Genomic DNA, 21,033 nt, shown 5'->3' on the forward strand with positions numbered 1-21,033 from the left:
CTCCCATTCTGTCCCCAGCCCTCCAGGAGGGAGGCAGCAGCCAGATAAATGCCTGTGGGAAGGTGATAAACCTCAGCTTTGCCAATCACAAAGTCCTCCGTCAAAGCAGAAAGCGGAGCCGCTAATCTGACTCCAGAGTGTCCAGTCAGCAAAAAAAAAAAAAAAAAAAAAAAACCCAGAGGAACCAGAAAAAGTGATATGAAATTCCGAACTGTGGAGCAAGGAGACCAGGACAGAGCGTCCCAGAGGGTGGGGTGCTAGAAGGATCCTGTGATCTGGGTCTCAACCGGTGGCCCAGGTGGTTGGAGGGCAGAGGTCGATTGGGCCAGGACACGTCTGACCCTTTTGGATCCGTGACAGGTGGCTGCTCTGTGGCTCTGCACCTGTTGTGGGACTCTTCCGGTCACAAGTCCCAGGCCTGGACCCCCAGCAACAGAGCAGAGCCGGGCCTGCCCCCCAGGGCTGGGGGCAGGTCCATGTCAGGCTCCTACCTGGGGAATGATGGTCAGCTGAGAACGCAGGTCGTGGAGGCCGATGTCTGCCACATTGAGGCCGTCGATGCGGATTTCACCCTCGGCCGCCTCCAGGATACGGAACAGGCAGAGGGTCATGGACGATTTGCCGGCCCCCGTGCGGCCCACGATCCCCACCTGGAGGGAGTGAGGGGGGCCATGGGGGGGCGGGGGTTGGGAGGAGTCACTGAGGGGGGTGGGGGGAGGATGGATCTCTAAGGCTCCCAGACGTCTGGGCTGCCGCACCTGCTCGTCCATAGCCTACGTCCACTCCCACCCACAAACCCACGTCTCACGCACCTTCTCACCCCCGTGCACGTGCAGACTCAGCTTCTTCAGCACGAGCTCCAGGCCAGGCCGGTAGCGCACGGAGTAGTTGCGGAACTCCACCTCGCCCTGCAGGGGCCAGCCGGCCGGAGGGCGGCTGCCCTCCACCACCCAGGGGGCCTGGCCCGGAGGGGATGGATGGGTCTGCATCAGGGTGGCACCTCTTCCCCAGCCTGGCCCCCTCCCCATTTCCCGTCTGCCTCTCTCCTGAGGCCCCCTCCATCCTCACCCATCAGGGGCCCTGGAGGAGAGTCCCTGTGGCCCACCCTTATGGCTCAAAGAATCCTTTCTCTCTCTGGCTTTATTCCCTACGGAGCTCCGAAACCTTACCTATCCTGGCCTCTCCCACTCTCTCCTCGGAGCTCCTCCCTGCCCCTCCCTGCCCGCCCTAGCTCCCTCTTTCGCCATCCACCGAGTGGCTACTGTGACAGGTACTGAGATCATATCTGTGAACAACAAAGTATTTGCCCCCGTGAGGCTTACACTGAATGTGGGCAGAGGTGATGGTGGTACATACCATCAACCAATAAGTAAATCTACATCATATAAGCAAGTGATGAGTGCTGAGAAATGCTTAGTGTTGTAGAAGTACAGGGTGACCAAAGAAGGCTTCCTGGAGGAGGTGATATTTAAATAAAGACCCAAAGGTGGTGAGGCAACAAGCCAAGTAAATATTTGGGGGAAAGGCATGCCACGCAGGGGGAACAGAAAGTACAAGTGCCAGCCCAGGTGTGTTCTGGAGCCCCAGGACAAAGCTGACTGGTAGGAGACAGACAGTGGGTGGCCCCATCATGAAGGATTCTGCAGGCCATTTTAAGGACTAGGTTTTTTATTATTATTATTATTATTATTTTTTTTTATTAATGAGGGACACACAGAGACAGAGGCAGAGACACAGGCAGAGGGAGAAGTAGACTCCATGCAGGGAGCCTGACATGGGACTCGATCCTGGGTCTCCAGGACCACGCCCTGAGTCGAAGGTGGTGCTAAACCGCGGAGCCACCAGGGCTGCCCATAAGATTTTTTTTAAAAGGTATTTTTATTCTAAGGTGCAGAGCCATCAGAGGGCTGTGCACAGAGCAATGACATGACTTGATGTGTTCTTAAAGGATCCCCCCGGCAGCTATGAGGAGAAGGGGGAGGGGATGATGAAAACCAAGGAAGCTAGTGAGGAGGTTCTTAAAATAAATTGGGCCTAAGATGATGGTGGCTTTGAGACAGGAACAGCTACACCTTGGGAGGCTTTGGGAGGCCCGGTGTAAAATGAAAATGTGGGGTCTCTTGTTCAATAATTAAGAATGTCCAAGTGGTGACAGCAGAATATTAAACCTTTCTAAGTGTGGGGACCTATGTGACTGTGCAGGTGGCATGAGCCCAGCCCTGCTTTGAGACAGGAGAAGCCAGACTGTCACAGGTCAAAAAGCAAAGCAATTCATATAGACCATTCTCTCGAGCAGGTGTCAAAAGAATGGACAGTGGGGTTGGGGGCAGAACTTCTCAGGCTCTGGAGACAGGATCATGTGTATGGACAAAGGGAAATGGAAACTCTAGACACAAAGAGGGTGAGTTTGAAGATCCCAGACAGTGGGGGGTGAGGGAGGTGATAGGAGATGTCCTGGAAAAGCAGGGGGAAGCTGAGGAGTGGCATGGGGGCAGGAGAGGCCAGACTGGGAGGAACAGGCAGGCTAGGGGCTCAATGGAGACTGATCCTGGGTCACAGAAGTCAGGAGGGAGGCCCTTCCAAGAAGAAGGCAGGAATCATTTTATCTGAATGTTGCTGAGAGATTGAATTAGATGAGAACAGAAAACTGTCCCCTGGGTTTGGAACCCGGCAGATCATCAGTAGAGTGACAGGGCCAGAAACCAGACTGCAGGAGGCAGATATGATAAAGGGTGATAGGGAAGTGGGGAGAGTGTGTGGGTTTTAAAACAAGCTTTGTGACAAAGGAGAGCAGAGAACTGGGGCGGTAGGATGTAGGGGGAAGGGAGGTTGGTTTGTGTGTCTAGAATGGAAGCTACGAGAGCTTAATGTTTGTCCATGGATGGGAATCATCCACCACATGGAGCAGGCTGTAGGAGCGGAAGGTGTCCTTAGGGAGGTGAAGGCAGGGAGGTGAAGTCTGAAGGGGTGGGTTTTGATCGGAGGAGGGACGCTTCCTGCTAAAAGAGGAAGGAAGGAGGTGAATGGGCCACATGGGCGGTTGAAAGTCTGGAGGCAGGGAGATTGAGAGAGTTTATCACTGATACCCGGTTTTCTCACTAGCAAGTCAAGCAAGGTCCACGGCTGAGCAAAGGGGAGGGGATGTGAGGTTTGAGGAAAGAAGGTTCAAAACAGATCTTTCTGGAAGTGGCAAAGCAAAAGGAGAATACCCGTGGTGGAGTATGGTCATAAACTTGAAGCAAAATCAGTGATTTTTCTCCAGCCGTGTCTGTCTTAGCTGCTGGGTGCTGGCATGCAGAAGGTAGACAGAGGGGCTCGCCAGGGAGGGGTTTTGACCAGTGAGAGAGGGGAGGGTAAGGAATCAGGAGCATTGACAAAAGTGAAGCACATAATCCAGGCTGGATGAGCTAGTGGACAGAGGGACAAAGGTAGGTCATGGGACTGGGGGTCCCAGGAGGACAAAGTTCTGGGATAGCAGATGGTTTGGGGCACATGAGCCAGGAGGCCTGGGAAGGGTGGTCTGAAAGCTTGACTTGCGACCTCAGAGATGGTGCAGCTTCTAGGCTTGAAGAGGTCTGGGTGTGACCATGGGAACAAGTGCACAAAAGTCTACACCCCCTCCCTCACTGGGGGATACTCCCTTTCCCCTACTAAGAGCATGCTACCCCACCCCTGCTCCTTTGACCAGGCTGATCTTTGGCTGGAATTCTCACCCTCCTGATCACCCTAGCTGAATGATTCGCCCTCATTTGCTTTCTTTGGATGCATCACCCCAGAGCTCTGGTGTTCCAGGGCACAGCCCTGTCCTACCTCACCCACAACATCAGAATCTGCTTGAGGATAGACCCTGCCTTGCTCAACTCTGGACCCTCTATGCCTCCTGGCACAGACCTCTCTGGCTAATGCTCACTAAGGGTTAAGTGGATGGATAGATGAATGAAGAGCCCCCCCAAATGAAGAGCTGGCCTTGGAACACAGGGAGGATGGATCACTAAGCACCCTTCCCCATCCAGCTATTCCAGAATCACCCTGCCCCAGGCTCATGCCAGTACTCACCTCGGTCTCCGTCTTGGAGTACTCCTTGACTCTCTCCACAGCCACAATGTTAGACTCCAAGTCTGACATCATTCGGATCATCCAGTTCAGAGTCAATGTTATCTGGCCAAAGGGACTGGGTCATGGATATGGTGGTCTCCCCTCCTCCCACAACAGCTGTGGGAGGAGTTCTGACTCCCTGATTATGCTCCTTGTCTCTACAACCCAGGTGGGCCTGGGCAAGCCCATAGGTGTGCCACCTGGGGCTCTAATTATAACTGTATTTCCGGCAGTGACCTTGCAGAATGGACCAAGGGCCACCTAGCCCCGTGTCTCTCAAATTTTAATACACTTATGAAAGACTTTCCAGAAGGCACCTGAGTGGCCCAGTGGTTGAGCATCTGCCTTTGACCCTCGTGATCCCGGGGTCCTGGGATACAGTCCCGCATTGTACTCCCTGCAGGGAGCCTGCTTCTACCTCTGGCTATGTCTCTGCCTTTCTCTTTGTATCTCTCGTGAATAAATAAATAAACTCTTAAAAAAATTCCTAGAGAATCTTGTTAAAATGTGGCTTCTGATTCAGTAGGTCTGTGATGGGACTCAAGAGTCTGCATTTTTAATAAGTTTCCAGGTGATACTGATGCAAACGGTCCCTGGACTACACTGTGCACCAAGGGGCCTTGATAAGACATGCAGAACCCTGAGCCCCATCCTAGCCCTGCCGTATCAGAATCCACATTTTAAGATCTCCAGTTGATTCATAGCACAGGAAAGTTTGAGAAGATTCATTGTCTTGATTATCCTTTGCATTTAAGGCTTGAGCCCTCTGTGGCTTTGAAAATGTGATCTGAGTCATAAAAATGCCATGTGTAGTTATCTAAACCTTGACAATATAGGCTGATATCAGAGTGACCGGCCTGCCCTCCAGCCCAGGCTCCAGTCACCTTCTCTCTCTACTTTCTCTGCAGGCCTGTGAAATGAGGTGTATTCCAGCCCTATACTTCCCATCCCAGGACTGCTGTGAGAGTTGACCTTCTAAATCTTGTGCTCAGTCAAGGCAAGTTCCATTTGTCTTTTGGGGCCAAGCGCCAAGATAATTTCTCCAAAACTAGCACCCAAGGTAGAGGATCTCCTCCGGCTTCTTACCACATTTTGTTCCTTCCGCCACTAACACCTGTTCACCCTGCATTACAATCCTCTGTCGGTGGGACTGTCTCTCTGTGCTTGCCTGTGAGCTCACAGTCCTGGTATGAGCAGAACCTGTGGCTGGTTCCCAAACTGGGCAAATGCTCAGGAGATGCTTGTGACACCTGCATATCCTCTGCCCTAGCTGTGGCCCTGTCCTGGGGCCCAGACCCCTGTGTACCTGTAGTGCATAGGACACAGAAAGGCCCACCAGCCCTGGACTCAGGCTGTTTCTGCCAATCACAGCAAAGAGTGCAGCAAAGAGCACAACACAGTTCCCCACGAACTCCACTCGGATCCCCAGCCACCTGTGGGGACAAGACAAGGAGGAAGTAGGGCAGGTGTAGGAAGGAGGAACTAGGACCCAGAACTCCACGCTCTCTCCTGCAGAGAGCCTGGTGCTAACTCCTGGAGGAGCAGAGGGTGAGGGAGGAGGCTGCTGACCTGTTGGAGGCAATGTAGGGGTAACAGCTCCTCTGGTTGGCATCCACCTTAGCATCACTGATGGCCTTGAAGTCTTGGCTGCGGCCATAGGCCCGAATGACACTGGAGCCAGTCACTGTCTCCGAAAAGTGGGAGTAAATGGGGGAACGACTTATGGATTCCAGCCTCTTCAGTTGCCGGGATGTAGCCACATAGAAGCGCTGGCGGAGGATGGAGAAAGAGCTTGAGGGCAGCACCATGGGACCCCTAACTCCGTCTTGCATGCCTTCTGAACCTGTCTGGGCCTCCTCCCAGCCAACCCCACTCCCCCAGAAGACTTTGCTTCCTTTCCCTACCTGATGTGACTCCATGAACTCATATTGCCCTTCACCCCTGGCCAGCTCTGCTCCATCTTCCAGGCAGCTTCCTCCACGAAGCCTTTCCTGATTCCCTCTTAGCACCTGAACCCCTTACCCCCTGGATTACAGTACTGACTTTGCTTGGCCTCCTAAATCAGTAAATATGCCTGTCTCCTCTGAGGGGCCCCAGCAATGTGCTCACATAGAATGTCACAAAATTTGCAAAAGATAAGATAATTTTGTCTTCTTCTTCTTAAAAAGCCTCTCCCTACCTCACTGCCAGTTTTTTAAACTTCAGCCCCACTAAAACACAGTTCTGCCTCCAGCTTCCATCCTCTAGCCTGTAGGCCCCAAGATGTCCAGGGCCTTACAGGATGGGTATCTGAGAGTCCAGTGTCCCTGCACAGAGCACAGCCCAGATCACCTGAGCTTCCAGCCACCTTGTGGATTACGTTTAGCAACTGATTAAACTCATGGCAGGACAGGAGCTCAGCAAGACAAATGCCCTTTACCATCAGCTGTGTCTGAATGTTACCAAGTCATCAATGTTAAAAACATATATGTACATATATGTTTAGATATGTATAAAAGAAGGGAAGGATAATATGTTTCACACACTGTTAATGACATTTTATTTAAAAATAGGTGGCGGGGCAGGGGGGGAGGGCACCTGGGTGGTTCAGTGGTTGAGCATCTGCCTCTGGTTCAGATGGGATCAAGTCTCGCATCCGGCTCTGCATGGGGAACCTGCTTCTCCCTCTGCCTATGTCTCTGCCTCTCTGTCTCTCATGAATAAAAAAGTAAAATCCATATATATATATGTAATCCATATATATATATATATATATGCACGGCAGGAAGGAGTTCCAGGGTCAGCCACATTTTACAAAGATTTCATTTTATCCTAGCAACAACCCTATGGGATAGGGTCTATGATTCTATTTTACAGGTGAGGAAAATGAATTTCAAAGAAGTGAAGTAGGGGCACCTGGGTGGCTCAATCGGTTAAGTGTCTGCTTTTTGCTCTCGGGTCATGATCTCTGGGTCCTGGGAACCCAGCCCCACGTTCAGCTCCCTGCTCAGTGGGGAGTCTGCTTCTCCCTCTCCCCCTGCCCCTCCCCCTGCTCATGCTGTCTCCAGCTCTCTCTCTCTAACAAATAAGTAAAGTCTTTAAAAAAAAAAATAGGGGACCCTGGATGGCTCAGTCGTGCTTGCTTTGGCCCAGGGTGTGATCCTGGAGACCTGGGATCGAGTCCCCGCATCAGGCTCCCTGCATGGAGCCTGCTTCTCCCTCTACCTCTCTCTCGATCTCTCTGTCTCATGAATAAATAAATAAAATCTTAAAAAAAAAAAAAAAAACAACCAAACAAATGTAGTAACTACTGTCCCTAACCCAACCCAGCTGTGAACCACGGTCTGACCGACTCGGGCCCCAAGAGCCCCGCCCACAGGGGAGCCCCGCCCACAGGGGAGCCCCGCCCACAGGGGAGCCCCGCCCACAGGGAAGCCCCGCCCACAGGGAAGCCCCAGGCCCGCAGAGAGCCCCGCACACCCACTGGCTGCGGACCTGCACCAAGACATAGAAGACGGCCAGGGGCAGGGCGACCACTGTGAAGAGCGGCGTGCTGGCCACGATGACCACGAGGGTGGCGACGGAGTTGTAGAAGGAATTCAGCAGCATGAGGATAGTGGGGGCCAGAACCTCATCAATGACGTAGATGTCCTTGGAGAAACGGTTGAGGATCCGGCCTGAGGGCGTCGTATCGAAGAAGGACTGTGGCGAGCGCATCTTGTTGTGCAGCAGCGCCTGGTGAAGGAAGCGCGCAGCCTGGACGCTGCCCACCGTCAGCGTGATGGCTGACAGCATCACCAGAAGCCCTGTTGGAGGAGGCAGGGGGATGCTCGGTCCTGGGGGCTGCGTGGCAGGCATGCGGGGGTAGGTTAGGAGACAGGGGATGGCGGTGGTGGCTGGCAGCCTCAGAGGCAGAGGGCCGCGGGGATGAACTCGAGGCGCCCGGAGGCAGGTGGGCTGCCGGCGGGGGGGGGGGGGGGGGGTTAGGGAGGCACCGGGGCAGGGCAATGGCTGTGATGGTGGAGGAAGACACAGGGGCAAGGGTGTGGTTTGGCGGATCCAGCAGCCCAGATGGGAGGAAAACACCTTCCAGCAATGTCTGCCGCTCACCTTGCAGAATTCCCAAGGCAGCGTAGACACCCAGCCTCATGGAGGTGTTATTCTGTTGGCTCTCCGTCATAGCCTCATTGGTCCAGGCACTGAGCCACACGTTGGCCCCAATGGAAGCCGCACTTTGACCCGGGTATAGAAGACAGATGGCCACTGTGCTATAGAGCCCCATGGCCTTGGCGTAATCCCAGAATACACTCAGCTTCACCTGCATGCATGGCGGTCAAGGACGGAGGACACTCATGAGCCCCAGGCCTGCCCACCCAGTCCACCCTTCCTTGTCCATCCTACTCACAGTGCCCATCTCTGCCTTTTCCTCCTGGATCAGCGCCCCGCTCGCCTTCGCCTCTGCTGTATGCACTTCCTTCCCTGCTGAACCCAGGCATCTCCGGGGAACAGGCCAGCCCTGGCCCTCGCCTTCCGAGGACATGACACTCAGCTGTCTGTGGAGGTGGCTGGTCAGGCCCAGAGAGGTGGCCTCCAACAAACCCATAGGACAGAACCCTCAGGGGGTTCAGGTTGTAGCCCAAGGCTCAGGGTGTGAGCGGCAGGGAGATTGCCCACCCATGCCCCACCTGGTGGGGCTTAGGGAAGGTGCTGAGTAGTCTCAGGAGCTCACCTCATAAACTGCTTCTGGACCTCATACATGACTGGCTCGTTATCCGTCAGGTCTGTGTGATTGCTCAGCGTGTCTTCAATCAGCATCACCTCCTGATCCTCCACGTCCTCCAAGGCTGCAGCAGGGTGGGAGAAAGCAGAAACAGTGGGCTAGCTCGCCCTGCAAGCTGCTGGTGTTCCCCAGGCCCCACACCAGGGAAGACTCCAGAATGGACACGAAGGGGAGAACATGAGAGGCATGAAAGAGCAGCAAGAACAAGAACAAAAATAAATTACCAGTTTTGTGCTGGGGGGTGGGGGAAAAGGCAGCAAGAAAGACTTAGGTTAGGCGAGGGGGAAAAACTTCCCATCAGGGACTATGGGGAAGGTCTCAAATATAAAGGTCAGGAGCTTGGGCTCTGGAGGCTGACTGGCTGAGCTCAGATGCCACTTCCTCACTGCATGGCTTTAGGCTGGCATGTACAATGAGGATAATAATAGTCCCCACTTCACGGTGTCATTGTCATTGAGGATTAAAGGAAAGAATGTGTGTCAGGTGCTTAGCAAAGGGCACAGCACTAGTACATGTTCAAGACATGATGGCCGTATCGACAGCAGTAGGCAAGAAGACTCAGGAAAAGGTCTGTGAGCCAGAGTTTGGGGTTGGGGAGCCAGGACTGAACAACAAGGGGGGATCTTAGGGGCCCAGAGACTTCCAAATGCTCCATGAGGACTGAGAATTTTCCATTCGTTCACTGCCACTCTCAGTGCCAAGAGTAGTGCTAGAACATAGTAATGACTCAGTCAATCTTGGTTGCTAACAAAATGACTTTTCCAAGCACTTGCATTATTTACCAAATGACTTATCTGTCAAGCGGTCTCACAGTACAGGCAGGGCCTGGGCCCTTATGCCCTTTGGACACATGGGAAGAGTGGGGCCTTGACACCTGAGCTGCTGACAAGGTCACACAGTTAGGGAAGAGGAAGGGAAGTCACTGGACTACATTCAGTGTGCTTTCCCTCTTGACAGTGTCTGATTGTCCCACACATGGTCCAGATTCCTTGGAACTCCCTTGTAGGACACTGGGCCCATCCAGAGACACTCAGAGACCCCCAAGACAGGGGCAATGCTGGGAGGGCACAGGAATATGAAGGATCAAGGATGGTGGATACCAGTTCTGTTGTCCTTCATGTTCTCCTCGTTCTCATCAGGAGCATAGTTGGAGAGGAAGTTGGCAAAGGAGCCATTGCGCTGCAGCAGGGCTGGGTAGGAGCCCACCTCAGAAACCTGCCCGTCAGCCAGCACTATGATGAAGTCCATCTGGGGCAGGAAGCTGATGCTGTGTGTCACCAGCACCCGTGTCTAGGGAGAAGACAGCAGGCTACCATTTCCACCATCCTTAGCACATACCCCTGGCACAGGCACAGGGCCACAGGGTGAGTGTGAGGTGCCTGTATGCCAGGGAGCATGAACAACCACATCAGTGGCTCACCCCATGCTCACTACAGCTGGTTCAGCACCTCTGGGCTGGGACCTCTATGGGTTTCCCCTGCCACCCAGCCAAGATTCCTGCTTCTCAAGCCTCCCACCTCCTCCAGGTCTCCTCCAAAACCCTTGGTCTCCCACCAGTTCTCTCCTAGGGTCCTAGATCTCACCTTAGCCCCCCCCCCCCAACCTCCTGGAGGCCTCACCTTGCCTGCCAGCACACCTTCTGGCCCAATGACTTGGTCAAAGATATGCTTGGCCACATGAGAGTCCACAGCTGACAGGGGGTCATCCAGCAAAAAAAGATCAGCTTCACTGTAAACAGCTCGGGCCAGACTGACCCGCTGTCGCTGGCCCCCAGACAGGTTAATGCCCTAGATGGAGGAGAGAGGTGGGGAGGTGTGTATTAGGTAGAAGGGAGTCAGACAGGCACAAGGGGACAAGGGCCCTGTCACTGTCATTCAACAAAGCAGACCTCTAAATTCTCATTTGATATGCCTGGTTTTGTCCCTGTGAAGCTCTGAAGCCACAGAGGAAGAGGTGGTGGCTCTCAAGAGTCCACCCAGGGCAGGTGAGGACAGCCTGCCCCCTTTGCTCCACTACCCTGCCCAGCTGGTTTCCCTGCCTGCTGCCTTTATACTCTGAAAGGCTGGAAATCCCCAGGGGATCCTTAATAGACCTTTTAATCTCCCATCACCCATACAATTTTCAGATGACTTTCATAACAGTGATCCCATTTGATCCTCCTGTCTGTCCTTTCAGGGAGGTATCGTCAGCCCCACTTTCTAGGTGAAGAAATTAGAGCCCAAGACATTAATGACTTTGTCCAAGGTCCTGAACTATTCAGGGCAGAAGCAAGAATGGAAACCCAGCACCAACCCCCAAATTTGTCAACTCTGCGATTGTTCAGGAGCCACAGAAGAGGTAAGCTCTTTCCTTAAGCCCATGATAGGGAAACTAATGCACATAGCAGCAGGGATATGGCATTCCCTCTAGAACAGGGCCCAGATTTCTCAGGTACCCTGAGAAATTGACCCTGGTGTGGGGGTGGAGGGTAAGCAAGTGTGGGATGGGAGCTGGAGCTTCTGGGGAGAAGCAGGGGATGGACGTGTAGCTGTAGTGACTAAGGCATGTGAAAATGTCTGCATTCAACCAACCAATCTTTCTTGAGTGCCTACTATGTGCTGGGCACTAAATTAGGTTTATTTGTGTTTGAGGTTCGTGTGTACCTCCAAGAGAGAAGAGAAAGATGGGTTATGTCATAAATGGGGAGGTCTTCTCTGGGTTCCTATAACCTCAGACTCCCATCCCCACTGCCAGGTTCAGATCCTCAACACTTCTCCAGACCACCATGAGAGCCTCCTCACTGGTTCCTGTGCCTTTGGGTCCCTTCACACTGCAGTCAGGGAAGCTTTTCAAAATGCAATTCATGTCCCTACTTAAAACCCTCCATGGACAAGTCACACACCAAGATAAATAATGATGATAGTAGATTCTAATCCATTGAATCAAGTAAGAATCCTTGAGTCCATATTGATATAAAGAGATTAATAAGTAAAGAAGGGGAAGGAGAGGGAAGTTTTTTTTAAAGAGTAGAATGAGGGCAGCCCCGGTGGCGCAGCGGTTTAGCGCCGCCTGCAGCCCGGAGTGTGATCCTGGAGACCCGGGATCGAGTCCCATGTCAGGCTCCCTGCATGGAGCCTGCTTCTCCCTCTGCCTGTGTCTATGCATCTCTCTCTCTCTCTCTCTCTCTGTGTGTCTCTCATGAATAAACAAATAAGATATTTTTAAAAAAGAGTAGAATTATAACTAATAACCACAGAAACAATGGGTTTAGGACATCACCATTTGGCATATATCACAGTAAACACTGACTCAGGCAAGAATTATCAATCGAAGTTATGAAATGAGATCACCAATGATAGACACCAAACTCAATCAAGTGATCAAAGTTAACATTGTCAATAAGGCATGAACTGATATGTGTCTCCTGGTACAATGTACCAAGAAGGACACAATGTTACTTCTTTGGTTCTTCCTGCCCCTCCAAAACATATAATCTAACCTAATTGTTTTCAAATGGAGAGACATTCTGCAAAATAGCTGGCCTGTACTCTTCAAAAGTGTCAAGGTCCTCAAAGACAAAGCCTGAGGAATTATCCAGATTGACAGAGAATAAAGAAATGTGACAACTAACTGCAACTCATGATCCTGGATTGGATCCTCGCCCAGAAAAGAAAATAGCTAAAAGAGACATTTACTGGAACAAACGATGACATGTGAATACAAACAGTGAATTAAATAATAATATTGTATCAATGTTAAAATTCTTGATTTTGATAATTTGGCTATAGTTATATAGAGAATGCCTGTTTTGAGGGAATATGCATCAAAGTCATTAGTGTAAAAAAAAAAAAAAGAACCCCAAAGAGCTAAAACAATAAAACTCTTAGAAGAAAACATAGGAGAAAGTTTCATCGTATTTGGCAAAGATTTTTTGGATATGACACTAAGTGCACAGGCAACAGCAACAACAACAAAAAGATATTGAATCACATCAAAACTGAAAGCTTTTTTTTTTTTTAAGATTTTATTTTTAAGTAGTCTCTACACCCAGTATGGGACTCAAACTCACACCCCAAGATCAAGAGTCACACGTTCTTCCATCTAAGCCAACCAGGCGCCCCAAATTTGAAAACTTTTGTACTAAAGGACAGTATCAACAGAGTGAAAAGGCAACCTTTAGAATAGGAGAAAATATTTGCAACTCGTATATCTGATAAGGGATAAATATCCAGTATATATAAGGAACTCCTCCTACAAGTGAACAACAACAAAAAACAAACAATTGGATTACGAATGAGCCAAGGGGAGCACCTGGATGGCTCAGTGGTTGAGTGTCTGCCTTTGGCTCAGGTCGTGATCCCGGGGTCCTAAGATTGAGTCCCGCATCAGGTTCCCCATGGGGAGCCTGCTTCTCCCTCTGCTCCTCTCTCTGTGTCTCTCATGAATAAGTAAATAAAACCTTAAATAAAAAGTGATGCCTTTCCTTATGCATCTCTGCCCTCACTGCCCTCCTTGTCCCATGCACAGGCTTCTAGCCCGGCCCCCATGGCATTCTACAACCCCCACTTGTTCATAAGTTGGCCTCTCCTAGTCATAGATCCATTTTCCTAGTGCTGAGCACAGAGCTGAGTGATTCACATGGAGGAAGGAAGGAAGGAAGGAAGGAAGGAAGGAAGGAAGGAAGGAAGACAGACAGGCATATATAGACCTGAGCTGGGCTGAGCTGGGCGGCTATAGGTGCCAACCACCTAGAGGATGGGAGGGGGCCCAGTACCTTCTCTCCAATCTCTGTCTGGTCCCCACCGGGCAGCATCTCCAGGTCAGCTAGCAAGGCACACGTTTTCAGAGCCTGTTGGTAGCGCTTGGGGTCCAGAGCTTGGCCAAACAGTATGTTCTCCTGAAGAGTACAGTTCTGGATCCATGCCCCTTGAGGCACATAGGCCACGGAGCCCTGGCCGGAGAGAAGTTACCTCGGGATCTGCCCAGGGCCGGGCCAAGCTTCCCTTCCCAGGAGTTCTACCCTCTCACCTTCACACACACTGTGCCTTCCAGTTTCTCCATCTCTCCCAGCAGGGCAGACACCAGGGAGGACTTCCCACAGCCCACAGGCCCCACCACGGCCACCAGTGCCCCTTTTGGCACCTGGATATCTAGGCTGAGGGCAAGGAGTCCAGGAGCCCAATCAGAGTTAGGGATCAGGATCTTGGTACCCCAACCTTCCACCTTGAGACCCAAGCCCTCCTCCCTTTCAGACACTACCCTGACAAGCTGAGCCTTTCTCAGCTTTCCAGGCCAAAGATGGGGGCCGGGGCTGTGTGTGTGGGGGTGGGGGGCGGGGAACTGGGTTCTATTATGGATCTGAACTTTGGCCCACTTCAGGTAGCTGACGGGACAGGAGAAGCTGGTACCTGTGCAGGGTAGGGGGCAGGTCCGGGGCCCAGGTGAACGTTCCATTGTCTATGGTGACAGCATAGCCTGGGAGGACCAAGGTGTACAGGGTCAGGGTCAGGGGGTCCAGGGCAAGGTGGGGAGGGTGCCTGGGGTGGGGGGAAAGGGAGAAGACAGGAAAGCTTGGGGGAGGAGGAGGGAGAAAGGCAGGAAGTCCTGGGACATGGGCAGGGAACCCTAGACAAGGAAGAAAAGTGGGGGAGGTCTGGGGGAGGGATGAAGTAGACTGCCAGAAGAGCCCAGAAGCAGGAGAAGGTGGCGCTGGTGGGAAAGAGGAAGAGGAAAAGACAGTCACAAGAGACAAGTTGGAAGCTTGGAACAGAAGATCTTTTGGAGCAGGGGCTGGGGCAAGGGTAGCCTGGCTAGAGGGTGTCTGGACCTGGGGTGATGGTCTTTCTTTCCACACACTGGAGATCAAGCTCATCTTGGCTCAGGAAATGCTGGATCCGTTTCAGAGACACGCTGGTCTGCAGGAGAGTGAGTCAGCCCTGGAAGCTGTGCTCCTCCTTCCCCCACCTCCTCCTCCAGCCTGCTCCCCCACCCCCCTACTTCCTGGGAGAGGCAGGGAGTCCTAAGGGCCCAGGTGGGGTGCTGGGGCTCCTCCCATGACTGAGTTTTCTCTGGTTCCCACTGCCAAAGTTAGGATCTAGGTTGGTAAGAGGAGGTGGTCTTCAGAGCTCAGGTTTCTAGGGAGCTCACATGTTCTCCTCTGATGCCAAATCACATATGGTTCTAATAGCTTCATGCCAAATACCCACACCCTCAATTCCTTGATTATTCCCTGACACTAATGACTTCCCCTAACTCCAGCGGAATGCCCAGCCCTACCTGGCCTTACCTGGATCAGGTTGCTGATTAACTGGGGCAGCATGTTGAGGGGAATCTTTAAAAGATTGAACAGGGACACGGACACAAAGGCCTTCTCAGCATCTAGCACGTTGTTTTGGTCCACGGACACGTATACACCAAGGGTGGTCAGGGTCACCTGGGAAGGGGTGGAGGGTGGTTGTCAGATGGAGTCTGTGGGGGCCAGGGGCCTGGGCTGCCCAGGTGGGAGGTGGGAGACCAGCCCCAGGGGGAGACCCTCACCAGGAAGGGGGTGCAGACCCAGGTGAAGGTGGATATGGCTTGGAGGTAGGCAGACTTGCGCAGCAGTCGGAGCTCATCCTCCCGGATACCCTCCACCTTCTCCAAGAAACTGGGCTCCCAGGCATACAGCTTTAGCACTTTGATGCCACCCAGGATCTCACTCATCAGCTTGATGCGCGAGTCCTTGAACTTCATTTGTTCTACCTGTGGAGAGAGCGGCAGTGGGGTGCCCTGCTTCCCTTCCCAGATCTCTACCCACAGGGGCTCATACTTTCCATGCACTTACAATGCACCGCAGCCCTTCAGACAGCACCTGTTCCTCCTCCCTCCTCCTGCTGGGTCAGTGTTGCCCCTCAGCCCCAGATGCCCTGCCCAGCCTCCCTTTTTCCTCTGCGCACAAAGTCCAGCTCCAACCTGAGCACCTCCATCACTGACCCTTCCAAGTGGCATCCTCTGCCACCTTCCCTGGGTTTCTTAACCATGTTGTTCTTTCCTATCGTTTCTGTGCAGACCCCTCCCTGTGCATGCATGACTCCACAATTAGACTGGGAGCCTCCTGAGGGGTGCAGATCACTTATTTCTGTTTCCTTAGACCCTAACCCAGGGCACAGCACACACATACTATGTGCCACGCCACATATTAGGCATGAAGCAGATAATGATGAACAACTCAAACAAGACCCAGCCGTCATGAAGCTGATAGTCTGATGGGGGAGGCAGATAGGAAACAGTTACCTGAGTGAATGCTTAATAAATCAGTAGGCATATTTTTTTTTTTAAGATTTCTTTATTTGAGACAGAGAGAGAGAGAGAGGGCCCTGGATGGGTGAGACAAGAGGGAGAGGGAAAGAGAATCTCCAGCAGATTCCCTGCTGAGTGAAGAGGAGCCCAACCTATGTGTCTCCAACCCAGGCCCCTGAGATCATGACCTGAGCTGATATCAAGAGTTGACACTTAATCGAGTGAGCTGCTCAGGTGCCTCTGTATGGGTATTCTGAAGCAAAACACCAGGATTCTGTGAGAGAGTAATGAGGTGGGGACTGGGAAATCAGAGTTTATGCTGGGGGAGAGAGGGGAAGAGTGAGCAAGCAAGGAAGGGATGAGGTGAGTTCCAGGGAACACTGTGTGTGGTGGCCCAGAGATACGCATAGCTTGGTGCTTTGGAAAAAAGAAAGAAGGCCAGAGTGGCTACCACTTGGCCATACCCTATGGGGTGAGAGCTTGCGGGTGAGCAGGGGTCTGCTGGGTGGTCATAGGAAGTTTGTCATTCATTCTACATGCAGTGGGAAGATACTGAAGACTTCGATAAATATTTGCAAACAAAGGACTGGATGACTGGCTATTCACACTAGGCTCAGTGTGGTGGAAGGAGACCCTCATTAGACCAGAAGACACAGGTTTGAGTTCCAGCTCAGCCTGATTCTAGACTGCCCTCATCTCTCTGGGCTTTGGTTGCTCAGCTCCAAAATAAGAATGTTGCTAAAACCCTCTCAGGGTTGTTGTGAGGATAGAGTGAGCTAAAGTTTGTGGAAGTAGCCTACAGCCATCCTTAGTAAGCGAGGCAACAGAGGGGCCCCAGGTTAGTGGATACCCTCACCCTGGTACATGGCCAGGTGCTCCAGGCAGGGGCAACAGACCCATGATAGCACTCACCTGGAAAGCACGCATCTTCACGGCCACAGCTCCATTGAGTGGGATCAGCAAGACCATGAAAGCCACCCCAGCCAAGATGGAGGGACCCAGGTTCTGAGGAGGCATGTGGGTGGATTGGTAAGACAATTAACTAAAGTACCTGCACAGAATCCCACAGACAGACAGAAGCCTATTGATCGGAAACATGGAGCTGGACAGAAAGCAAAGGATGGTAGTCAGCCAAACAGATAGCGAAAGGAAGACATACAGAAAAAGCCCAAATGCTGAAAACAAGTGCGGAAGCCGCCAGCCATCGGATAATGACAACAGGCAGGAACAAACAGGCAAACACAGAAGGGTGTCCAGACGCAACGCACAGGAAGGCAAATATGGACATACAGACAATGACAGCCAGCCTCGCATGCACCCTGCCTCCAAGTCCCTCTTTCCTCCCCTGGGATCTCTGAGAAAGCTAACTGCCCACTTGGAAAGATTCAGTTGCAGACACCAGCATCCTCATAGTCCTGTTCCTGACCCAAATACCTAGGGAGGAGGCTCTGGGTCCATTATGCAGCCCTCCGCTGACCCAGGTTTGCCCTCTCTTGTCCTTTCTCAACAAAGTCAAGGTCAGAGGAAGGAGGCAGAGGCCAGAGCTCAAGAGTCACCTGCCAGAGGAAGTAGATCGCCAGGATGATCTGCAGGGGTGCGGACCACACCAGGTTGAGGAAGGGAGCAAGGTCCATGAAGCGCTGGGCGTCCACAGACATGAGGTTGACAATTTCTCCCACGGTGGACTCACGTTTGGCTGAATTGGTGATAACCAGAGCCTGCAGGGGGACGACAGCGGGGTGATGGACTGGGCCTGCGAGCCTCTTCAGTGCTCTCCAGGCTGGCCTCTAGGGCCTCTCCCCCACCCCCACCCCTACCGCCACCCCCACAGCCCTCCCTGTTCCACCTGACCTTCCTATAGATGACACCTGTGATGGCCGTACGAAGTCTCAACGCCATCTCAAAGATGCAGTGGAAATACTGGTGTAAGACCAGAGTCTGCGCCATGGAGCACAGAAACATCAGCCCAGCCACCAGGAAGCCCCACCAGGTGGGGGCCGTGGGGTTTGATATAAACCTGATCAGGATGCTGCAAGGAGAGGAGCGAGTCATGAGCGCAGGGAGGGATCCCCAGTCTGCTTCCTCTCCTGCCGCCCTCCCCTTCTGCCCTCAGCCTCCACTCTGGGCAGCCTCCGAAACCTCCCAGGCAGGTGCTGCTGGGCCTCCACACCCCCAGCCACACCACCCCCATGTCCAGACTAAGCCCAGTGCTGCCTCAAGACCGTGGCCCTCCTATATTCTTCCCTTCTGTCCTCCCCTCTTTTCCTGCCTGCCATGGCCCCACTGTCCCCCCCTTCCATTGCTCACTGTCAGCCTACCTGGCTGCTTTTCTTGCCTTTGGACCACATGGCAGGAAGCAATGCCACATGTCCATAGATTAGTCTTTCCTGCACCTTCTCCTTGGCTACTGAGGGCCCTAGAGCCTATCATGTGACCCCACAGACTGTCCCCGTCAAATCCAAAATCCGCCCTCTCCAACATCAGCAGCCCCCAGTGCTGCCCAGGGAACTTCTCCAGACCTCTCCTCCCCAGCTCTCTTCACCTCTTTCCTCTTACCTTCTCACTGCCCCCACTCCCCACCCCGCTCAGGAGCTACCCACTTATGTCTTGCCACATAACCACCCAGTGAGAACTCCCTGCCAACCACAAACTTCCCTCCAAGCACTTGCTCTCTTTTTCCTCTGCCTCAGGAGAGCAGGTGTCCATCTGGCTTTCCAAGCCTGGTCCTGTCCCACTGCACCCTGACCCCCATCCACCTGCTTAGGAACGCGCTCCATCAATGTTTGCTTCTTCCTGGTCGTCGATATAGTTATTTCTGCTGGCGGCTTTGTACCTTCACCCTATTGGCATGACCAGGTCTCTTCCGTGTTGGGACAAACCTCCCCTTGACTCCATGCAGCTACCCCCATAGTAGTAGCCAGGCCTCTCCTTCTGCTGTGTGTTGACTGCGTCTCCCAAAAAGATGTTCAAGTGCTAACCTCTGGTACCTGTGAGTGTGACCTTATTTGAAGATGGGGTCTTTGCAAGTATAATCAAGTTACAATGAGGTTGTACTGGAAGAGGGTGGGTTCTAATCCAGTGACTGGTGTCTTTATAAAAGAAGAAGGGAGTTTGCACACAGAGACACGGATGTGTGTATATGCTCATGTACACACACACACACACACACACACAGGGGAGCATGTGGAGGTAAAGATTGGAGTGACATGTCTCCAAGCCTAGGGATGCCAAGGACTGCCAGCAACCATCAGAAACTAGGGGGCATGGTACAGATTCTCATTCAGAATGTCTAGGAGCCAACCCTGCCAACTTGATTTCAGACCTCTGGCCCCCAAAACTGTGAGAGAATACATTTCTGTTGTTTTAAGCCACCCAGCTTGTGGCGATTTGTTACGGCAGCTGCAGAAAATGAATACATCTTCTTTACAGGATGTTTCTAGACCTCCACGGCTCCTGCTCCAGGCCCTTCCCCTCTTCTCAGTCTCCATTCTTAGCGCTCACTAACAAACTCCAAGTCGCCTTCTTCAGGCTCCATTTTCCTGGCAGCTTGTAGCACTGGAGGTGAGTCCTTGTCCTAGAAGCATTCGCTGTGCTCTGCTCCATCATTGGTTCTTTCCCTAGCTCTGGTCCTTTCAAGCCAGTCTTCTGCTCACTCCTTACCTGTCATAATTCCCTAGAGCTCTGTCTGGGATCCTGGACATGAGCTCTCTGGGTGAGCCCAGCCACAGATACTGGACCCTGGCCTTCCATCCGATGTCTCTGAAAATGTGGTCTCCAGCTAGCTGGGAATGTCTCCTTGGGGGCCTCCCCACAGCTTGGCCCCAATGTAGCCAAAATTCAGCTCACCACCTTGCCCAGTGCCCAGCCCCTCCCTCCCACTACATTCATCATCCCAGTGAAAGAGATCTGTCACCCTCCAATTATCCAGATCAGAGCCCAGGAGGCCATGACCCCCTCCTTCTCCCTGGCACACACTCATTCCCCAGAAGCTCCTGAATCCTATCTCATTCCTGGCCTGGACTCTCCTCTCACCTGGTGGGCCCCCTCCCAGCCAGCCATCCTGTCCTACATCCCCCACACAACTGGCAGGGAGATCCTTCTGAAATGCAAACCAGAGGCCCCTCTTTGGCTTCAAATCTTTCAAGGACTCCCTTAGCTGCCCTTCTCTCCCCCTCCTTCTGATGGCTCTTTCCTCCAGAATTCAGAAATACTTGGAGTTCTTGAGTCATGCCCACTGAGGCCGTGATTTTGCATTCTCCCCTCCTTCCTCACCTAGCCAACCAACAACTGCCTATCCAGCAAACTTGATGACCTCCCTGGCTACCTGCTTCCGGTCCTTCCCAGGCTGGCTTCCCTGCTCCTCCCTGGGATTTCCAGACACCCGAGCACACCTCTGCCTCTAATGGTTTCTCTTGCAAGACTTTGACACCTTGTCTTATGCGTCTTATGTGTCTGTATCCCTAGCATCTAGCACCATTCCAGTATACTGGAGGCCCAATCAGTATTTTTTGAATGAGAATGGATGTGTGCATGAATGCAGTGACAAGATGTGTGTGTGTGTGGGGGGGGGGGTGCTAAGCTGCTAGGCAGCTCTCCTTCTTACCCTATCATCTGAGAGCTCCTTCCAGCCCAAGCCACTCATGTGGCAGATGACAGGGTCTACCAACTGGGAAGAGCACCGGAGCCGGAGCGCAGAGCCCTGGACTCCCAACCATCTGGACGAGCTGTGCGCCCTGGGGCCAGTGTACCTCTCTGAATTTCTGCTTCCTGTTTGTTTGGTTTTCATTTTAGTTTTCTTGCTTCCTCTCTTGTAAAATGGGAGTAGATACACCTCTCCATAGGATCATGGTGGGGTGGGGGGGTAGGATTTAGGGACAGAGGGTTTGTTAATGTGAACCAGGAAACAGGTGCAAGGACATTGA

The 21,033-nt window shown here is 52.5% G+C and overlaps 1 protein-coding gene and 1 long non-coding RNA gene across 6 annotated transcripts in view; one reads left to right on the forward strand and one right to left on the reverse strand.

Moving 5' to 3' along the window:
• ABCC3 (ATP binding cassette subfamily C member 3) overlaps nt 1-21,033 on the reverse strand; it is a 44,027-nt gene that overhangs the window by 6,180 nt on the left and 16,814 nt on the right. For 2 of the 3 annotated variants that reach the window (XM_072780045.1, XM_072780044.1), the window contains 20 exons: nt 17,963-18,140; nt 17,668-17,829; nt 17,024-17,116; nt 15,371-15,574; nt 15,120-15,266; nt 14,661-14,748; nt 14,242-14,308; nt 13,862-13,988; nt 13,608-13,784; nt 10,474-10,641; nt 9,955-10,144; nt 8,804-8,918; nt 8,480-8,627; nt 8,185-8,392; nt 7,570-7,880; nt 5,665-5,864; nt 5,402-5,528; nt 4,057-4,158; nt 813-959; nt 492-650 (listed from right to left, as the gene is read on the reverse strand). In XM_072780045.1, coding sequence (XP_072636146.1) covers nt 492-650; nt 813-959; nt 4,057-4,158; nt 5,402-5,528; nt 5,665-5,864; nt 7,570-7,880; nt 8,185-8,392; nt 8,480-8,627; nt 8,804-8,918; nt 9,955-10,144; nt 10,474-10,641; nt 13,608-13,784; nt 13,862-13,988; nt 14,242-14,308; nt 14,661-14,748; nt 15,120-15,266; nt 15,371-15,574; nt 17,024-17,116; nt 17,668-17,829; nt 17,963-18,140 — 3,118 coding nt within the window. Of the gene's footprint in view, nt 1-491; nt 651-812; nt 960-4,056; nt 4,159-5,401; nt 5,529-5,664; nt 5,865-6,621; nt 6,782-7,569; nt 7,881-8,184; nt 8,393-8,479; nt 8,628-8,803; nt 8,919-9,954; nt 10,145-10,473; nt 10,642-13,607; nt 13,785-13,861; nt 13,989-14,241; nt 14,309-14,660; nt 14,749-15,119; nt 15,267-15,370; nt 15,575-17,023; nt 17,117-17,667; nt 17,830-17,962; nt 18,141-21,033 lie in introns of those variants that run through there. The other variant, XM_072780047.1, reaches the window with a different exon arrangement.
• LOC140606529 (uncharacterized) lies at nt 8,909-20,832 on the forward strand. 3 transcript variants are annotated; one of them, XR_012008887.1, is made up of 4 exons: nt 8,909-10,218; nt 11,030-11,191; nt 19,541-19,672; nt 20,388-20,832. It is a non-coding gene; the product is annotated as an uncharacterized lncRNA (long non-coding RNA). The 3 variants fall into 3 exon arrangements; XR_012008886.1 differs by lacking the exons at nt 19,541-19,672; nt 20,388-20,832 and adding an exon at nt 11,588-12,874 and having other exon boundaries at nt 8,912-10,218; XR_012008888.1 differs by lacking the exons at nt 19,541-19,672; nt 20,388-20,832 and adding an exon at nt 12,353-12,874 and having other exon boundaries at nt 8,912-10,218.

The sequence above is a fragment of the Canis lupus genome, chromosome 16 (assembly GCF_048164855.1).
Source record: "Canis lupus baileyi chromosome 16, mCanLup2.hap1, whole genome shotgun sequence".
NCBI lineage: Eukaryota > Metazoa > Chordata > Mammalia > Carnivora > Canidae > Canis > Canis lupus.